Source organism: Pristiophorus japonicus, unplaced genomic scaffold (genome assembly GCF_044704955.1).
Source record: "Pristiophorus japonicus isolate sPriJap1 unplaced genomic scaffold, sPriJap1.hap1 HAP1_SCAFFOLD_1096, whole genome shotgun sequence".
NCBI classification, from domain to species: Eukaryota; Metazoa; Chordata; class Chondrichthyes; family Pristiophoridae; genus Pristiophorus; species Pristiophorus japonicus.
Window position 1 is genome coordinate 68711 of NW_027250752.1, and position 20251 is coordinate 88961.

At 56.4% G+C, this 20251-nt stretch overlaps 1 protein-coding gene across 1 annotated transcript in view; it reads right to left on the reverse strand.

The window, feature by feature from the left end:
• LOC139241506 (suppressor of tumorigenicity 14 protein homolog) overlaps positions 1–18986 on the reverse strand; it is a 44056-nt gene extending 25070 nt beyond the window's left edge. The window contains exons 1-6 of the mRNA XM_070870033.1: positions 18795–18986; positions 10145–10310; positions 6871–7025; positions 3439–3509; positions 1939–2117; positions 785–820 (exon numbers count right to left, since the gene is read on the reverse strand). Coding sequence (XP_070726134.1) covers positions 785–820; positions 1939–2117; positions 3439–3509; positions 6871–7025; positions 10145–10307 — 604 coding nt within the window. The 5' untranslated portion in view covers positions 10308–10310; positions 18795–18986. The remainder of the gene's footprint in view (positions 1–784; positions 821–1938; positions 2118–3438; positions 3510–6870; positions 7026–10144; positions 10311–18794) is intronic.
• Between the last annotated feature and the right edge of the window lie 1265 nt (positions 18987–20251).

A 20251-nucleotide genomic window follows, 5' to 3' on the forward strand; every position in this document is an offset into this window, starting at 1 on the left:
GGTAGGAGAGTGGGGGGGGGTAGGAGAGTGGGGGGGGTAGGAGAGTGGGGGGGGTAGGAGAGTGGGGGGGGTAGGAGAGTGGGGGGGGTAGGAGAGTGGGGGGGGTAGGAGAGTGGGGGGGGTAGGAGAGTGGGGGGGGTAGGAGAGTGGGGGGGGGTAGGAGAGTGGGGGGGGTAGGAGAGTGGGGGGGGGGAGAGAGTGGGGGGGGGGAAGAGAGTGGGGGGGGGAAGAGAGTGGGGGGGGAAGGAGAGTGGGGGGGGGGAAGAGAGTGGGGGGGGGGAAGAGAGTGGGGGGGGGGGAAGAGAGTGGGGGGGGGGGAAGAGAGTGGGGGGGGGGGAAGAGAGTGGGGGGGGGGGAAGAGAGTGGGGGGGGGGAAGAGAGTGGGGGGGGGGAAGGAGTGGGGGGGGGAAGAGAGTGGGGGGGGGGAAAGAGAGTGGGGGGGGGGGAAAGAGAGTGGGGGGGGGGGAAAGAGAGTGGGGGGGGGGGGAAAGAGAGTGGGGGGGGGGAAAGAGAGTGGGGGGGGGGGAAAGAGAGTGGGGGGGGGGAAGAGAGTGGGGGGGGGGGAAGAGAGTGGGGGGGGGGAAGAGAGTGGGGGGGGGGGAAGAGAGTGGGGGGGGGGGAAGAGAGTGGGGGGGGGGAAGAGAGTGGGGGGGGGGGAAGAGAGTGGGGGGGGGGGAAGAGAGTGGGGGGGGGGAAGAGAGTGGGGGGGGGGGAAGAGAGAGGGGGGGGGGGGAAGAGAGTGGGGGGGGGGTTAGGGGAGAGAGAATCGAAGAACCTGACTTACTCTCTTCCGGTGTCATCACGAGGTCAGGGTTAGCAACTGTTGGAATGAAAGAAAGGAAGTGTTAGAGAGATCCCTACCCACAGAGAGTCAGTGTGTGTGGGACCCGTACCCCAGTGAGAGTCAGTGTGTGTGGGACTGTACCCCAGTGAGAGTCAGTGTGTGTGGGACCCGTACCCCAGTGAGAGTCAGTGTGTGTGGGACCCGTACCCCAGTGAGAGTCAGTGTGTGTGGGACCCGTACCCCAGTGAGAGTCAGTGTGTGTGGGACCCGTACCCCAGTGAGAGTCAGTGTGTGTGGGACTGTACCCCAGTGAGAGTCAGTGTGTGTGGGACTGTACCCCAGTGAGAGTCAGTGTGTGTGGGACTGTACCCCAGTGAGAGTCAGTGTGTGTGGGACTGTACCCCAGTGAGAGTCAGTGTGTGGGACCCGTACCCCAGTGAGAGTCAGTGTGTGTGGGACCCGTACCCCAGTGAGAGTCAGTGTGTGTGGGACCCGTACACCAGTGAGAGTCAGTGTGTGTGGGACTGTACCCCAGTGAGAGTCAGTGTGTGTGGGACTGTACCCCAGTGAGAGTCAGTGTGTGTGGGACCTGTACCCCAGTGAGAGTCAGTGTGTGTGGGACTGTACCCCAGTGAGAGTCAGTGTGTGGGACCCGTACCCCAGTGAGAGTCAGTGTGTGTGGGACTGTACCCCAGTGAGAGTAAGTGTGTGAGGGACCTGTACCCCAGTGAGAGTCAGTGTGTGTGGGACTGTACCCCAGTGAGAGTCAGTGTGTGTGGGACCCGTACCCCAGTGAGAGTCAGTGTGTGTGGGACCCGTACCCCAGTGAGAGTCAGTGTGTGTGGGACCCGTACCCCAGTGAGAGTCAGTGTGTGTGGGACCCGTACCCCAGTGAGAGTCAGTGTGTGTGGGACTGTACCCCAGTGAGAGTCAGTGTGTGTGGGACTGTACCCCAGTGAGAGTCAGTGTGTGTGGGACTGTACCCCAGTGAGAGTCAGTGTGTGTGGGACCTGTACCCCAGTGAGAGTCAGTGTGTGTGGGACCCGTACCCCAGTGAGAGTCAGTGTGTGTGGGACCCGTACCCCAGTGAGAGTCAGTGTGTGTGGGACCCGTACCCCAGTGAGAGTCAGTGTGTGTGGGATCAGGACACTTACGGGAGGAGGACACCGCAATGATGGTGATATCTTCCAGCCCGAGCGCTCGGCCCTGGTCCCGGACGGCTTCACGGAGAGGGCCAGTGAGAGCGTCCTCGGTGAACTTGACGAGAACCTCAGAATCCTCGGGGGGAATGTCAAAACGAGCGAAATAATAGACCAGCATGTTCGGGGCATCGCTGCGGGTTAGAGGGACACATCAGTGCAAGAACTCCCATCTCTCCACCCCCTCGGCACGTTACAAAATGCCCCACAGCCAAAGAAGTCCTTTTTTGAGAGTGTGCTCACTGTTGTATTGTGGGAAACGCGGCAGCTAATTTGCGCACAGCAAGCTCCCACACACAGCCCTGTGATAATGACCCGGATCGTCTGCTTTAGTGATGTTGGTTGAGGGATAATTGTTGGCCCCAGGACACCGGGGAGAACTCCCCCTGCTCTTCTTCCGACAGTGCGGGGCTCCCTCAGTATTGCCCCTCCGACAGTGCAGCTCTCCCCCAGTACTGCCCCTCCGACAGTGCGGCGCTCCCTCAGTACTGCCCCTCCGACAGTGCGGCTACCTCCCCCAGTACTGCCCCTCCGACAGTGCGGCGCTCCCTCAGTACTGCCCCTCCGACAGTGCGGCTACCTCCCTCAGTGCTGCCCCTCCGACAGTGCGGCGCTCCCTCAGTACTGCCCCTCCGACAGTGCGGCGCTCCCTCAGTACTGCCCCTCCGACAGTGCGGCACTCCCTCAGTACTGCCCCTCCGACAGTGCGGGGCTCCCTCAGTATTGCCCCTCCGACAGTGCAGCTCTCCCCCAGTACTGCCCCTCCGACAGTGCGGGGCTCCCTCAGTACTGCCCCTCCGACAGTGCGGCGCTCCCTCAGTACTGCCCCTCCGACAGTGCGGCGCTCCCTCAGTACTGTCCCTCCGACAGTGCGACGCTCCCTCAGTACTGTCCCTCCGACAGTGCAGCGCTCCCTCAGTACTGCCCCTCCGACAGTGCGGCACTCCCTCAGTACTGCCCCTCCGACAGTGCGGCACTCCCTCAGTACTGCCCCTCCGACAGTGCGGCACTCCCTCAGTACTGCCCCTCCGACAGTGCGGCGCTCCCTCAGTACTGCCCCTCCGACAGTGCGGCGCTCCCTCAGTACTGCCCCTCCGACAGTGCGGCACTCCCTCAGTACTGCCCCTCCGACAGTGCGGGGCTCCCTCAGCACTGCCCCTCCGACAGTGCGGCACTCCCTCAGTACTGCCCCTCCGACAGTGCGGCACTCCCTCAGTACTGTCCCTCCGACAGTGCGGCACTCCCTCAGTACTGCCCCTCCGACAGTGCGGCACTCCCTCAGTACTGTCCCTCCGACAGTGCGGCGCTCCCTCAGTACTGCCCCTCCGACAGTGCGGCACTCCCTCAGTACTGCCCCTCCGACAGTGCGGCACTCCCTCAGTACTGCCCCTCCGACAGTGCGGCACTATATTTTTCCCTCTCTTGCCCCACCGATTCAGCCAATGACAGAATTACCTGTAGTCAAAAACACGGGATCTCACAAAATACGGAGAAATTTCAGGCACAGTCTTACAGGAGGAATTAATCTACAACAAGGAGAACAACTGCATTAAACATACAGGTACTGCCATTTCATATCTCTCACACACACACTCAGACAGAAAGAGAGACAGGCACAGACACACACACAGACACACACACAGACACAGAGGCACAGAGACACAGAGACACAGAGACACAGAGAGACACAGACAGACACAGACAGACACAGACAGACACAGACAGACACAGACACAGAGACACAGAAACAGAGACACAGAGGCACAGAAACACAGAGACAGACAGACACAGGCACAGAGACACAGAGACACAGAGACAGACAGACACAGAAACAGAGAGACACAGACAGACACAGAGACACAGAGACAGACAGACACAGAGGCACAGACAGACACAGAGGCACACAGACACAGAGACACAGAGACACAGAGAGACAGAGAGACACAGAGACACAGAGACACAGAGAGACAGAGAGACACAGAGAGACACAGAGAGACACAGAGACACAGAGACACAGAGACACACAGAGACACACAGAGACACACAGAGACACACAGAGACACACAGAGACACACAGAGACACACAGAGACACACAGAGGCAGTATTACCATCCATTACAAATAGCAGCTCTCTCTCTCTCTCTCTCTCTATCTATCTATCCAACGCTGCACATGCGTTACTCCACAAAGCATTTGGTGAAAATGAGTGTGCGGGAATGGGGTGTGTTTTATATACTTGTTGTTTCGGGGGTGGGAGACAGAGAGAGAGAGAGAGAGAGAGAGAGCGTGAGTGGAGACAGAGTGAGTGTGGGGCGGGGAGAGAGGGAACGTTCTCAGTTCGGCCAGCTGTAAGGAGCGGAGTTCCCCAGCGATGGGGGTCCCGGAATGTTACCCCATGTGTCGTAACGACTTGGCGGCTGGGACCTGCGGGAGAACACCAGCGGCAGGCCGGGGGCGACGAGCGACGGCAGTGTGGGGGCAGTGTACCGCGGCGAGGTACAGCGCGAGCTGGTGCAGGAGGGCTACACCAGCGAAGAGGGTCATCACCAAGGTCCAGGTCGGTGATTGGAGCGTTGGGGCGTGTACAGCAGGAGCCGCGAGGGAGGGGCGAGGGAGCGGTGAGAGACTGGGGAGGGGACGCGATCGGGGGCCCGGGAGAGGCGAGGGCCCGGGGCCCAGGGCCCAGCCCACACTGTGTGCGATATGTTGTGTGCACTGGGTCCGTGCAGCAGAGCAGGTCTCCGGTCGTCCTGGTTAACCCTCGCCCCTGGACCCAGACCTCGCTCTGTCAAGCCCCGTGTGGTGGCTGGTGTACAACGGTCACCCCACGGTAAACTAATCCACCCACAGGCACCTTCCAACCTTCGGGATGTAGTTCGGGATCCGGGAATATTACGTCCTTTGTTGAAACACCTGGGAACTCATCCCTTTTTGGCGTGGAAGCAAGTCATCCTCGCTTCGAGGGAGCGCCTTGTTGTGTATCTGTAAAGCATGCACTCCTATGTTCAGCCACCAGGGAGCGCATTCCCTGAAGTCCCAAGGGATCCCAGCATCCCATGGGAGCACTGTATCTAAGCCGGCCCCCCCCAAGACCCGTTCCTCGCTCTGGAGTGCCTCGATAAAGACTGAGGTCACAGTCACTTTAACCTCCCAGTGTGGAGCCTCATGTGTGTTCGGAACACCACACGACCGGTGATGAATGAGTTGGACGAAGGGACAGGGAGTGCGGAGACCCAGGGAGAGGCAGCAGGAAGGGCGAGTGGGACAGGGAGTGCGGAGACCCAGGGAGAGGCAGCAGGAAGGGCGAGAGAGTCAGCGAGTGGGACAGGGAGTGCGGAGGCCCAGGGAGAGGCAGCAGGAAGGGCGAGAGAGTCAGCGAGTGGGCAAACCTGTGGCCGATGCAGTTCGGTGCGCAGCAAGAATAGATCGGATTATTCCCGAAACAGCGCTCGCGTTGGCAAGTGAAGAACGGCAGGGAATGAGGAAGACACAGAGCGAAGGGAGAGCGGGAGGTCTGTGGGGGAGGGGGGACACGAGGGCGGTGTGGGGGAGGGGGACACGAGGGCAGTGTGGGGGAGGGGGACACTAGAGCAGTGTGGGGGAGGGGGGACACGAGGGCAGTGTGGGGGAGGGGGGACACGAGGGCAGTGTGGGGGAGGGGGGACACGAGGGCAGTGTGGGGGAGGGGGGACACGAGGGCAGTGTGGGGGAGGGGGGACACGAGGGCAGTGTGGGGGAGGGGGGACACGAGGGCAGTGTGGGGGAGGGGGGACACGAGGGCAGTGTGGGGGAGGGGGGACACGAGGGCAGTGTGGGGGAGGGGGGACACGAGGGCAGTGTGGGGGAGGGGGGACACGAGGGCAGTGTGGGGGAGGGGGGACACGAGGGCAGTGTGGGGGAGGGGGGACACGAGGGCAGTGTGGGGGAGGGGGGACACGAGGGCAGTGTGGGGGAGGGGGGACACGAGGGCAGTGTGGGGGAGGGGGGACACGAGGGCAGTGTGGGGGAGGGGGGACACGAGGGCAGTGTGGGGGAGGGGGGACACGAGGGCAGTGTGGGGGAGGGGGGACACGAGGGCAGTGTGGGGGAGGGGGGACACGAGGGCAGTGTGGGGGAGGGGGGACACGAGGGCAGTGTGGGGGAGGGGGGACACGAGGGCGGTGTGGGGGAGGGGGGACACGAGGGCGGTGTGGGGGAGGGGGGACACGAGGGCGGTGTGGGGGAGGGGGGACACGAGGGCGGTGTGGGGGAGGGGGGACACGAGGGCGGTGTGGGGGAGGGGGACACTAGAGCAGTGTGGGGGAGGGGGACACGAGGGCAGTGTGGGGGAGGGGGACACGAGGGCAGTGTGGGGGAGGGGGACACTAGAGCAGTGTGGGGGAGGGGGACACGAGAGCGGTGTGGGGGAGGGGGGAACACGAGAGCAGTGTGGGGGAGGGGAACACGAGGGCAGTGTGGGGGAGGGGTACACGAGGGCAGTGTGGGGGAGGGGAACACGAGAGCAGTGTGGGGGAGGGGGGACACGAGAGCAGTGTGGGGGAGGGGGGACACGAGAGCAGTGTGGGGGAGGGGAACACGAGAGCAGTGTGGGGGAGGGGAACACGAGAGCAGTGTGGGGGAGGGGAACACGAGAGCAGTGTGGGGGAGGGGGGACACGAGAGCAGTGTGGGGGAGGGGAACACGAGAGCAGTGTGGGGGAGGGGAACACGAGAGCAGTGTGGGGGAGGGGGAACACGAGAGCAGTGTGGGGGAGGGGAACACGAGGGCGGTGTGGGGGAGGGGGACACGAGAGCAGTGTGGGGGAGGGGGGAACACGAGAGCAGTGTGGGGGAGGGGAACACGAGGGCGGTGTGGGGGAGGGGGGGGGGGAAATGAGACATCACTCACGACTTGCTCCAGTTTCTGCGCCAGGTTCTTGAACTCTGCGGACTCCGGGTCCTCGTACGCACTGCTGTACGGGATGTTGGCGAGAGACAGGTGCCCGCTGTATACTCGGACCGCCATCCGGTCCCCGTGCCGTGATGACTTCCCGTTGGGCAGTTCTGGAGGAGACGGGGCAGGAGCAAAGATTGAGGAGAAAAAAAACAAAACCCCCCCCCGATCCCTTCACTCACATCGCTCGTTGTTCAATTGCTACAACCGCCCAGCGCACAGGAAGATCCCATCGAGCGCCTGCTGTGCCGGCTCTGTGAACAAGCGAACCAATCATTCACACTCCCGCCACCCTGCTCTTTCCCCACAGGGATCAGTGCTGGGACCCCAGCTATTTACAATCTATATTAACCACTTGGAAGAAGGGACTGAGTGTAACGTAGACAAGTTTGCTGATGATACAAAGATGGGAGGAAAAGCAATGTGTGAGGAGGACACAGAAAATCTGCAAAAGGACATAGACAGGCTAAGTGAGTGGGCAAAAATTTGTCAGATGGAGTATAATGTGGTAAAGTGTGAGGTCATGCACTTTGGCAGAAAAAAAAAATCACAGAGCAAGTTATTATTTAAATGGAGAAAGATTGCAAAGTGCCGCAGTACAGCGGGACCTGGGGGTTACTTGTGTATGAAACACAAAAGGTTAGTATGCAGGTACAGCAAGTGATCAGGAAGGCCAATGGTATCTTGGCCTTTATTGCAAAGGGGATGGAGTATAAAAGCAGGGAAGTCTTGCTACAGTTATACAGGGTATTGGTGAGGCCACACCTGGAGTACTGCGTGCAGTTTTGGTCTGCATATTTACCAAAGGATATACTTGCTTTGGAGGCAGTTCAGAGAAGGTTCACTCGGTTGATTCCGGGGATGAGGGGGTTGACTTATGAGGAAAGGTTGAGGAGGTTGGGCCTCTACTCATTGGAGTTCAGAAGAATGAGAGGTGATCTTATGGAAATGTATCAGATTATGAGGGGGCTCGACAAGGTGGATGCAGAGAGGATGTTCCCACTGATGGGGGAGACTAGAACTAGGGGGCATGGTCTTAGAATAAGGGGCCGCCCATTTAAAACTGAGATGAGGAGGAATTTCTTCTCTCAGAGGGTTGTAAATCTGTGGAATTCTCTGCCCCAGAGAGCTGTGGAGGCCGGGACATTGAATATATTTAAGACAGAGATAGACAGTTTCTTAACCGATCGGGGATAAGGGGGCGGGCAGGGAAGTGGAGCTGAGTCCATGATCGGATCAGCCATGATGGTGTTAAATGGCGGAGCAGGCTCGAGGGGCCGAATGGCCCACTCCTGCTCCTGTTTCTTATGTTGTTATGTAGCCCAGCACATTTCCCCTTCCAGTATTTACCCAATTCCCGGTTTGAAAGTCACTATTGAACCTGCTCCGACCGAGCTTTCAGGCAGCACGTTCCCGATCACAACAACTTGCTGCGTAAAAACATTCTCCCCATCTCCCCCTCTGGTTCCCTCGCCGATTATCGTCAATCTGTGTCCCTCTGGTTACCCGCCCTCCTGCCCCCGGGGAACAGCTTCTCCTGATTTACTCCGTCACAAACCCTCGTGATTTTGAACCCCTCGATCAAATCACCCCCTTAACCCTCTCTGCTCGAAGGACAACAACTCCGGCTTCTCCAGTCTCTCCCCGTCACTGATGTCCCTCATCCCTGGGACCGTTCTGGTCAATCTCCTCCGTACCCTCTCGAACACTCGACATTCTTTCTAAAACGCGGTGCCCAGACTGGGACTCACCCCTCCAGATGGAGTTTAATCAGTGCTTTATAAAAAGGGGTTTCTAAAATATTTCCTTGCGTTTATACTCTATGCCACTATGTACAAGAACATCAGAAATAGGAGCAGGAGTCGGCCATTCGGCCCCTCGAGCCATCTCCGCCATTTAATACCATCATGGCTGATCCCATCATGGACACAGCTCCACTTCCCTGCCCGCTCCCTTATCCCCTTATCGGTTAAGAAACTGTCCATCTCTGTCTTAAATATATTCAATGTCCCGGCTTCCACAGCTCTCTGAGGCAGAGAATTCCACAGATTTACAACCCTCAGAGAAGAAATTCCTCCTCATCTCAGTTTTAAATGGGCGGCCCCTTATTCTAAGACCATGCCCCCTAGTTCTAGTCTCCCCCATCAGTGGGAACATCCTCTCTGCATCCCCCTTGTCCAGCCCCCTCATAATCTGATACGTTTCCATAAGATCACCTCTCATTCTTCTGAATTCCAATGAGTAGAGGCCCAACCTACTCAACCTTTCCTCATAAGTCAACCCCCTCATCCCCGGAATCAACCGAGTGAACCTTCTCTGAACTGCCTCCAAAGCAAGTATATCCTTTCGTAAATATGGAAACCAAAACTGCACGCAGTACTCCAGGTGTGGCCTCACCAATACCCTGTATAACTGGAGCAAGACTTCCCTGCTTTTATACTCCATCCCCTTTGCAATAAAGGCCAAGATACCATTGGCCTTCCTGATCACTTGCTGTACCTGCATACTAACCTTTTGTGTTTCATGCACAAGTAACCCCCAGGTCCTGCTGCACTGCGGCACTTTGTAATCTTTCTCCATTTAAATAATAACTTGCTCTTTGATTTTTTTTCTGCCAAAGTGCATGACCTCACACTTTCCAACATTATACTCCATCTGACAAATTTTTGCCCACTCACTTAGCCTGAATATGTCCTTTTGCAGATTTTTTGTGTCCTCCTCACACATTGCTTTTCCTCCCATCTTTGTATTGTCAGCAAACTTGTCTACGTTACACTCAGTCCCTTCTTCCAAGTGGTTAATATAGATTGTAAATAGCTGGGGTCCCAGCACTGATCCCTGTGGCACCCCTCTAGAAACCGTTTGCCAACCCGAGAAAGAACCATTTATCCAGACTCTCTGTTCTCTGTTAGTTAACCCATCCTCTATCCATGTTAATATATTAACCCCCAACCCCGTGAACTTTTATCTTGTGCAGTAACCTGTTATGTGGCACCTTGTCAAATGCCTTCTGGAAATCCAAATACATCACATCCACCGGTTCCCCTTTATCCATCCTGTTCATTACATCCTCAAAGAGCTCCAGCAAATGTTGTGTCAGTTAGCCACATTGTACAAACACCCCCAGCTCTGTGTGCTGCTGGTGAAATTGTACCATTGAGTTATTATTGGCACTCCTCAGTCTTGCCCCCAAAGTGCCTCACATTGACAGTGGTGGACGATGCAGTACCTGTGAAATACCAGTACAGAATGCCAGCCACGGCGGCCAATATCGCCAGAGTCACCAGCACGGCAACCACGATCACCGCAACACGGCAACCCTTTTTCCTTCTCTTCACATGTCCGGCGCCCGACACAGGAAGGAACGTCTCGTGAACACGTCCATCATTCATTGCCTGCGGAGAACAGGGAGCGAAGGTCAGAGGGTAAAGGTCAGCGAGAAACCGAGTCAGCGACGACAGAATACGAACCCGTACCCCAGTGAGTCAGTGTGTGTGGGACCCGTACCCCAGTGAGAGTCAGTGTGTGTGGGACCCGTATCCCAGTGAGAGTCAGTGTGTGTGGGACCTGTACCCCAGTGAGAGTCAGTGTGTGTGGGACTGTACCCCAGTGAGAGTCAGTGTGTGTGGGACTGTACCCCAGTGAGAGTCAGTGTGTGTGGGACTGTACCCCAGTGAGAGTCAGTGTGTGTGGGACCCGTACCCCAGTGAGAGTCAGTGTGTGTGGGACTGTACCCCAGTGAGAGTCAGTGTGTGTGGGACCCGTACCCCAGTGAGAGTCAGTGTGTGTGGGACCCATACCCCAGTGAGAGTCAGTGTGTGTGGGACCCGTACCCCAGTGAGAGTCAGTGTGTGTGGGACTGTACCCCAGTGAGAGTCAGTGTGTGTGGGACCCGTACCCCAGTGAGAGTCAGTGTGTGTGGGACTGTACCCCAGTGAGAGTCAGTGTGTGTGGGACTGTACCCCAGTGAGAGTCAGTGTGTGTGGGACCCGTGCCCCAGTGAGAGTCAGTGTGTGTGGGACTGTACCCCAGTGAGAGTCAGTGTGTGTGGGACCTGTACCCCAGTGAGAGTCAGTGTGTGTGGGACTGTACCCCAGTGAGAGTCAGTGTGTGTGGGACTGTACCCCAGTGAGAGTCAGTGTGTGTGGGACTGTACCCCAGTGAGAGTCAGTGTGTGTGGGACTGTACCCCAGTGAGAGTCAGTGTGTGTGGGACCCGTGCCCCAGTGAGAGTCAGTGTGTGTGGGACTGTACCCCAGTGAGAGTCAGTGTGTGTGGGACCCGTACCCCAGTGAGAGTCAGTGTGTGTGGGACTGTACCCCAGTGAGAGTCAATGTGTGTGGGACCCGTACCCCAGTGAGAGTCAGTGTGTGTGGGACTGTACCCCAGTGAGAGTCAGTGTGTGTGGGACTGTACCCCAGTGAGAATCAGTGTGTGTGGGTCCCGTACCCCAGTGAGAGTCAGTGTGTGTGCGACTGTACCCCAGTGGGAGTCAGTGTGTGTGGGTCCCGTACCCCAGTGAGAGTCAGTGTGTGTGGGTCCCGTACCCCAGTGAGAGTCAGTGTGTGTGGGACTGTACCCCAGTGAGAGTCAGTGAGTGTGGGACCCGTACCCCAGTGAGAGTCAGTGTGTGTGGGACCAGTACCCCAGTGAGAGTCAGTGTGTGTGGGACTGTACCCCAGTGAGAGTCAGTGTGTGTGGGTCCCGTACCCCAGTGAGAGTCAGTGTGTGTGGGACTGTACCCCAGTGAGAGTCAGTGTGTGTGGGACCCGTACCCCAGTGAGAGTTAGTGTGTGTGGGACCGTACCCCAGTGAGAGTCAGTGTGTGTGGGACCCGTACCCCAGTGAGAGTCAGTGTGTGTGGGAACCGTACCCCAGTGAGAGTCAGTGTGTGTGGGAACCGTACCCCAGTGAGAGTCAGTGTGTGTGGGACCCGTACCCCAGTGAGAGTCAGTGTGTGTGGGAACCGTACCCCAGTGAGAGTCAGTGTGTGTGGGACTGTACCCCAGTGAGAGTTAGTGTGTGTGGGACTGTACCCCAGTGAGAGTCATTGTGTGTGGGACTGTACCCCAGTGAGAGTCAGTGTGTGTGGGACTGTACCCCAGTGAGAGTCAGTGTGTGTGGGACTGTACCCCAGTGAGAGTCATTGTGTGTGGGACTGTACCCCAGTGAGAGTCAGTGTGTGTGGGACTGTACCCCAGTGAGAGTCAGTGTGTGTGGGACCCGTACCCCAGTGAGAGTCAGTGTGTGTGGGACTGTACCCCAGTGAGAGTCAGTGTGTGTGGGACTGTACCCCAGTGAGAGTCAGTGTGTGTGGGACCCGTACCCCAGTGAGAGTCAGTGTGTGTGTGGGACCCGTACCCCAGTGAGAGTCAGTGTGTGTGGGACCCGTACCCCAGTGAGAGTCAGTGTGTGTGGGACTGTACCCCAGTAAGAGTCAGTGTGTGTGGGACTGTACCCCAGTGAGAGTCAGTGTGTGTGGGACTGTACCCCAGTGAGAGTCAGTGTGTGTGGGACCCGTACCCCAGTGAGAGTCAGTGTGTGTGGGACTGTACCCCAGTGAGAGTGGGACTGTACCCCAGTGAGAGTCAGTGTGTGTGGGACCCGTACCCCAGAGAGAGTCAGTGTGTGTGGGACCTGTACCCCAGTGAGAGTCAGTGTGTGTGGGACTGTACCCCAGTGAGAGTGGGACTGTACCCCAGTGAGAGTCAGTGTGTGTGGGACCCGTACCCCAGAGAGAGTCAGTGTATGTGGGACCTGTACCCCAGTGAGAGTCAGTGTGTGTGGGACTGTACCCCAGTGAGAGGCAGTGTGTGTGGGACTGTACCCCAGAGAGAGTCAGTGTGTGTGGGACTGTACCCCAGTGAGAGTCAGTGTGTGTGGGACTGTACCCCAGAGAGAGTCAGTGTGTGTGGGACCAGTACCCCAGTGAGAGTCAGTGTGTGTGGGACTGTACCCCAGTGAGAGTCAGTGTGTGTGGGACCTGTACCCCAGTGAGAGTCAGTGTGTGTGGGACTGTACCCCAGTGAGAGTCAGTGTGTGTGGCACCCGTACCCCAGTGAGAGTCAGTGTGTGTGGGACTGTACCCCAGTGAGAGTCAGTGTGTGTGGGACTGTACCCCAGTGAGAGTCAGTGTGTGTGGGACCCGTACCCCAGTGAGAGTCAGTGTGTGTGGGACTGTACCCCAGTGAGAGTGGGACTGTACCCCAGTGAGAGTCAGTGTGTGTGGGACCCGTACCCCAGAGAGAGTCAGTGTGTGTGGGACCTGTACCCCAGTGAGAGTCAGTGTGTGTGGGACTGTACCCCAGTGAGAGTTAGTGTGTGTAGGACCCGTACCCCAGTGAGAGTCAGTGTGTGTGGGACTGTACCCCAGTGAGAGTCAGTGTGTGTGGGACCCTTACCCCAGTGAGAGTCAGTGTGTGTGGGACTGTACCCCAGAGAGAGTCAGTGTGTGTGGGACCAGTACCCCAGTGAGAGTCAGTGTGTGTGGGACTGTACCCCAGTGAGAGGCAGTGTGTGTGGGACTGTACCCCAGAGAGAGTCAGTGTGTGTGGGACTGTACCCCAGTGAGAGTCAGTGTGTGTGGGACCAGTACCCCAGAGAGAGTCAGTGTGTGTGGGACCAGTACCCCAGTGAGAGTCAGTGTGTGTGGGACTGTACCCCAGTGAGAGTCAGTGTGTGTGGGACCTGTACCCCAGTGAGAGTCAGTGTGTGTGGGTCTGTACCCGAGTGAGAGTCAGTGTGTGAGGGACCCGTACCCCAGTGAGAGTCAGTGTGTGTGGGACCCGTACCCCAGTGAGAGTCAGTGTGTGTGGGACCCGTACCCCAGTGAGAGTCAGTGTGTGTGAGACCCGTACCCCAGTGAGAGTCAGTGTGTGTGAGACCCGTACCCCAGTGAGAGTCAGTGTGTGTGGGACTGTAACCCAGTGAGAGTCAGTGTGTGTGGGACTGTACCCCAGTGAGAGTCAGTGTGTGTGGGACCTGTACCCCAGTGAGAGTCAGTGTGTGTGGGACCTGTACCCCAGTGAGAGTCAGTGTGTGTGGGACTGTACCCCAGTGAGAGTCAGTGTGTGTGGGACTGTATCCCAGTGAGAGTCAGTGTGTGTGGGACCCGTACCCCAGTGTCAGTGTGTGTGGGACCTGTACCCCAGTGAGAGTCAGTGTGTGTGGGACCCGTACCCCAGTGAGAGTCCGCGTGTGTGGGACTGTACCCCAGTGAGAGTCAGTGTGTGTGGGACCCGTACCCCAGTGAGAGTCAGTGTGTGTGGGACTGTACCCCAGTGAGAGTCAGTGTGTGTGGGACCCGTACCCCAGTGAGAGTCAGTGTGTGTGGGACTGTACCCCAGTGAGAGTCAGTGTGTGTGGGACTGTACCCCAGTGAGAGTCAGTGTGTGTGTGGACCCGTACCCCAGTGAGAGTCAGTGTGTGTGGGACCCGTACCCCAGTGAGAGTCAGTGTGTGTGGGGCACAGACACGGGTTTGTTTTCAGGCAGTTGAAGTTTGAATCTGACTAAACATTCTGACAGTCCCTCCCTCCTGTTGTGGTGAGGCAGCGAGACCGGAACAACAGGAACAACCTGTCAGCCCTCGAAGGAGAGAATCAGCAACTAGCAGAGCAAGGCGTGGCCATCCTCGGGGAGAGGGAGGAGAGGGAGGAGAGGGAGGAGAGGGAGGAGAGGGAGGAGAGGGAGGAGAGGGAGGAGAGGGAGGAGAGGGAGGAGAGGGAGGAGAGGGAGGAGAGGGAGGAGAGGGAGGAGAGGGAGGAGAGGGAGGAGAGGGAGGAGAGGGAGGAGAGGGAGGAGAGGGAGGAGAGGGAGGAGAGGGAGGAGAGGGAGGAGAGGGAGGAGAGGGAGGAGAGGGAGGAGAGGGAGGAGAGGGAGGAGAGAGAGAGAAAGGGAGACACAGAGAGACAATAGGTGCAGGAGTAGGCCATTCGGCCCTTCGAGCCTGCACCACCATTCAATGTGATCATGGCTGATCATTCCCTCAGTACCCCATTCCTGCTTTCTCTCCATACCCCTTGATCCCTTTAGCCGTAAGGGCCACATCCAACTCCCTTTTGAATATATTTAGTGAATTGGCCTCAACAACTCTCTGTGGTAGAGAATTCCGCAGGTTCACAATTCTCTGAGTGAAGAAGTTTCTCCTCATCTCGGTCCTAAATGGCTTACCCCTTATCCTTAGACTGTGACCGTGGTTCTGGACTTCCCCAACATCGGGAACATTCTTCCTGCATCTAACCTGTCCAGTCCCGTCAGAATTTGATATGTTTCTATGAGATCCTCTCTCATTCTTCTAAATTCCAGTGAATATAAGTCTAGTCGATCCAGTCTTTCTTCATATGTCAGTCCTGCCATCCCGGAAATCAGTCTGGTGAACCTTCGCTGCACTCCCTCAATATCAAGAATGTCCTTCCTCAGATTAGGAGACCAAAACTGAACACAATATCCCAGGTGAGGCCTCACCAAGGCCCTGTACAACTGCAGTAAGACCTCCCTGCTCCTATACTCAAATCCTCTCGCTATGAAGGCCAACATACCATTTGCCTTCTTCACCGCCTGCTGTACCTGCATGCCAACTTTCAATGACTGATGTACCATGACACCCAGGTCTCGTTGCACCTCCCCTTTTCCTAATCTGTCACCATTCAGATAATATTCTGCCTTCGTGTTTTTGCCCCCAAAGTGGATAACCTCACATTTATCCACATTATACTGCATCTGCCATGTATTTGCCCACTCACCTAACCTATCCAAGTCACCCTGCAGCCTCTTAGCATCCCCCTCACAGCTCACACCGCCACCCAGCTTAGTGTCATCTGCAAACTTGGAGATATTACACTCAATTCCTTTGTCTAAATCATTGATGTATATTGTAAATAGCTGGGATCCCAGCACTGAGCCCTGCGGCACTCCACTAGTCACTGCCTGCCATTCTGAAAAGGACCAGTTTATCCCGACTCTCTGCTTCCTGTCTGCCAACCAGTTCTCTATCCACGTCAGTACATTACTCCCAATACCATGTGCTTTAATTTCACACACCAATCTCTTGTGTGGGACCTTCTCAAAAGCCTTTTGAAAGTCCAAATGCACCACATCCACTGGTTCTCCCTTGTCCACTCTACTAGTTACATTCTCAAAAAATTCCAGAAGATTTGTCAAGCATGATTTCCCTTTCATAAATCCATGCTGACTTGGACCGATCCTGTCACTGCTTTCCAAATACGCTGCTATTTCATCTTTAATAATTGATTCCAACATTTTCCCTACTACTGATGTCAAGCTAACCGGTCTATAATTACCCGTTTTCTCTCTCCCTCCTGTTTTAAAAAGTGGTGTTACATTAGCTACCCTCCAGTCCATAGGAACTGATCCAGAGTCGATAGACTGTTGGAAAATGATCACCAATGCATCCACTATTTCTCGGGCCACCTCCTTAAGTACTCTGGGATGCAGACTATCAGGCCCCGGGGATTTATCGGGCTTCAATCCCATCAATTTCCCTAACACAATTTCCCGCCTAATAAGGAGATCCTTCAGTTCCTCCTTCTCACTAGACCCTCGGTCCCCTAGTACTTTCGGAAGGTTATTTGTGTCTTCCTTCGTGAAGACAGAACCAAAGTATTTGTTGAATTGGTCCGCCATTTCTTTGTTCCCCATTATAAATTCACCTGAATCTGACTGCAAGGGACCTACGTTTGTCTTCACTAATCTTTTTCTCTTCACATATCTATAGAAGCTTTTGCAGTCAGTTTTTATGTTCCCAGCAAGCTTACTCTCATACTCTATTTTCCCCCTCCTAATTAAACCCGTTGTCCTCCTCTGCTCAATTCTAAATTTCTCCCAGTCCTCAGGTTTGCTGCTTTTTCTGCCCAATTTATAGGCCTCTTCCTTGGATTTAACACTATCCCTAATTTCCCTTGTTAGCCACGGTTGAGCCACCTTCCCCATTTTATTTTTACACCAGACAGGGATGTACAATTGTTGAAGTTCATCCATGTGATCTTTAAATGTTTGCCATTGTCTATCCACCGTCAACCCTTTAAATATCACTCGCCAGTCTATTCTAGCCAATTCACGTCTCATACCATCGAAGTTACCTTTCCTTAATTTCAGGGACACACACAGGGGGGGGACAGAGACACAGAGCGCGTGCACAGAGCACCCAGAGACACACACACAGGACACCCACAGAAACACACGGAGCGCGTGCACAGGGCACCCAGAGACACACACACAGTACGTGCACAGGGCACCCAGAGACACACACACAGGGCACCCAGAGACACACACACAGGGCACCCACAGAGACACACGGAGCGCGTGCACAGGGCACCCAGAGACACACACACAGAGCACGTGCACAGGGCACCCAGGGCGCGCACAGAGACACAGCCCAGAGCTCAGGAGCTTGGGCACAGAGAGAGTCAGGGCATCGGGACCCGAACAATACCAAGGCTGGGGGCCCAGCTCCCTTGGTGTGGCAGCTCACAGGATCTCTGCCTTCCTCCCCACAGCCCCCGCCTTCGGAGGGGAGGATGGAACTCTCCGCAGGTTCCGATACCTGCACCAGGCCGGGATTCACCGGTCCGGCCCCAACTGGAGGATTGTGTCCAATTCTGGGCCCTGCACTTTAGGGAGGATGTGAGGCCTTAGAGAGGGAGGGGAGGGAGATTGACCAGAATGGTTCCGGGGGGATGGGGGAACTTCAGTGACGTGGGGGGGAGACTGGAGAAGCCGGGGGTTGTTTGCCGAGGAGCAGAGAGGGTTGAGTGGAGATTTGATCGAGGTGCTCACAATCACGAGGGATCTGGACAGAGTGGATCGAGAGAGAAACTGTTCCCCATTGGTGGAAGGGTGGAGAACCAGAGGACACAGATTTAAGGCGATTGGCCGAAGGAGAAACGTGTTTTTACGCAGCGAGTGTTTAGGATCGGGACTGCGCTGCCTGAGAGGGTGGGGGAGGCAGACTCAATCGTGGCTTTCAGAAGGGGAATCGGATACGTCCCTGAAGGAGGGAGATGTACCGGGCTCCGGGGAGAGGGCTGGGGGAGTGGGACCAAACATTGTGGCCGTGGGATCTTTTACAACCAACTGAGATGGCAGACGGGGCCTCGGTTTAACGTCTCATTCAAAAGACGGCCCCTCCGACAGTGCGGCACTCCCTCAGTACTGCCCCTCCGACAGTGCGGCACTCCCTCAGTACTGCCCCTCCGACAGTGCGGCACTCCCTCAGTACTGCCCCTCCGACAGTGCAGGGGTCCCTCAGTACTGCCCCTCCGACAGTGCAGGGGTCCCTCAGTACTGCCCCTCCGACCGTGCGGCGCTCCCTCAGTACTGCCCCTCCAACAGTGCGGCACTCCCTCAGTACTGCCCCTCCGACAGTGCGGCACTCCCTCAGTACTGCCCCTCCGACAGTGCGGCACTCCCTCAGTACTGCCCCTCCGACAGTGCGGCACTCCCTCAGTACTGCCCCTCCGACAGTGCGGCGCTCCCTCAGTACTGCCCCTCCGACAGTGCGGCACTCCCTCAGTACTGCCCCTAGGGTGTTCTGCCTGGGGAAGGGAGCCTAACCCATGACTTTGTGACTCAGAGGTGAGCGAGAGATACCAGTGAATCAGAACGGAGAGAGATAGAGAGAGAGAGAGAGAGAGGCCGTGTTTGGGGAATTTCGCTGTTCCACAGGAACTGGCCCTCCTCACATTCCCTGGCAGTGGGTAGTGGGCCCCACCTCACCTGCCCCTTTAAGTACCTCACACCAAGTAAAGACTATTTCAACAGTGGCTTTCACTCGCTGTAGAAGTCCCAAAGCGACTTCCAGCCAATGGAGTAGTTTCCGAAGCATCGTCACAGTTGTAATGCAGCCAACAATAGCACTCACCTCCCGAGCTCGCCCCTGGAATTCTCTCCCTCGACCCGACCTTCGATACACCTCCTGAGTGTGATTCCTGAGTTCCACGTAACTCCGTCCCACACCCAAAGCTCGCTCCCTCCTGCCTCACTCACACTCACTGTTCACAGGTGTGGCTCTGTGGAAACTGCAGACTTCAAGCCCAGTCCGACCTTGCCAACACTCTGTGACTTCCTGATCACAACAAACTCAATTAACAAACTCACAGGCAATTCCCCTCCCCCGGTTACTCCTCCCAGTCCAGATTTAAAGGCATACTGTCATCCACCTGAATATAGACTCTCGCTAGGGTATGGGTCCCACACACACTGTCTCTCACTGGGGTACGGGTCCCACACACACTGACTCTCACTGGGGTACAGGTCCCACACACACTGACTCTCACTGGGGTACAGTCCCACACACACTGACTCTCACTGGGGTACGGGTCCCACACACACTGACTCTCACTGGGGTACAGTCCCACACACACTGACTCTCACTGGGGTACGGGTCCCACACACACTGACTCTCACTGGGGTATGGGTCCCACACACACTGACTTTCACTGGGGTACAGTCCCACACACACTGACTCTCACTGGGGTACAGTCCCACACACACTGACTCTCACTGGGGTACAGTCCCACACACACTGACTCTCACTGGGGTACGGGTCCCACACACACTGACTCTCACTGGGGTACAGTCCCACACACACTGACTCTCACTGGGGTACAGTCCCACACACACTGACTCTCACTGGGGTACGGGTCCCACACACACTGACCCTCACTGGGGTACGGGTCCCACACACACTGACTCTCACTGGGGTACGGGTCCCACACACACTGACTCTCACTGGGGTACAGTCCCACACACACTGACTCTCACTGGGGTATGAGGGAAAGGACAAAATAACTCCATCCCCCTTTCCTAATCGATCGACTCGCTTTTGTAACTCAGTCTTTCAGATGAGACGTTAAATGGCAGACGTAAACGGTCCAATGCCACGATTTGGAAGAAGAGCAGGGGGAGTTCTCCCCGGTGTCCTGGGGCCAATATTTATCCCTCAACCAACATCACTAAAACAGATGATCTGGGTCATTATCACAGGGCTGTGTGTGGGAGCTTGCTGTGCGCAAATTGGCTGCCGTGTTTCTCACAATACAACAGGGACCACATCCCAAATAAAGTACTTCTTTGGCGTTGAGGCGAGTTGGCACATCTTGAGGAGGAGTATCATGGGACATCAGTCATTGAAAGTTGGCCATGCAGGTACAGCAGGCGGTGAAGAAAGCAAATGGTATGTTGGCCTTCATAGCGAGGGGATTTGAGTATAGGAGCAGGGAGGTTTTACTGCAGTTGTACAGGGCCTTGGTGAGGCCACACCTGGAGTATTGTGTACAGTTTTGGTCTCCTAATCTGAGGAAGGACATTCTTGCTATT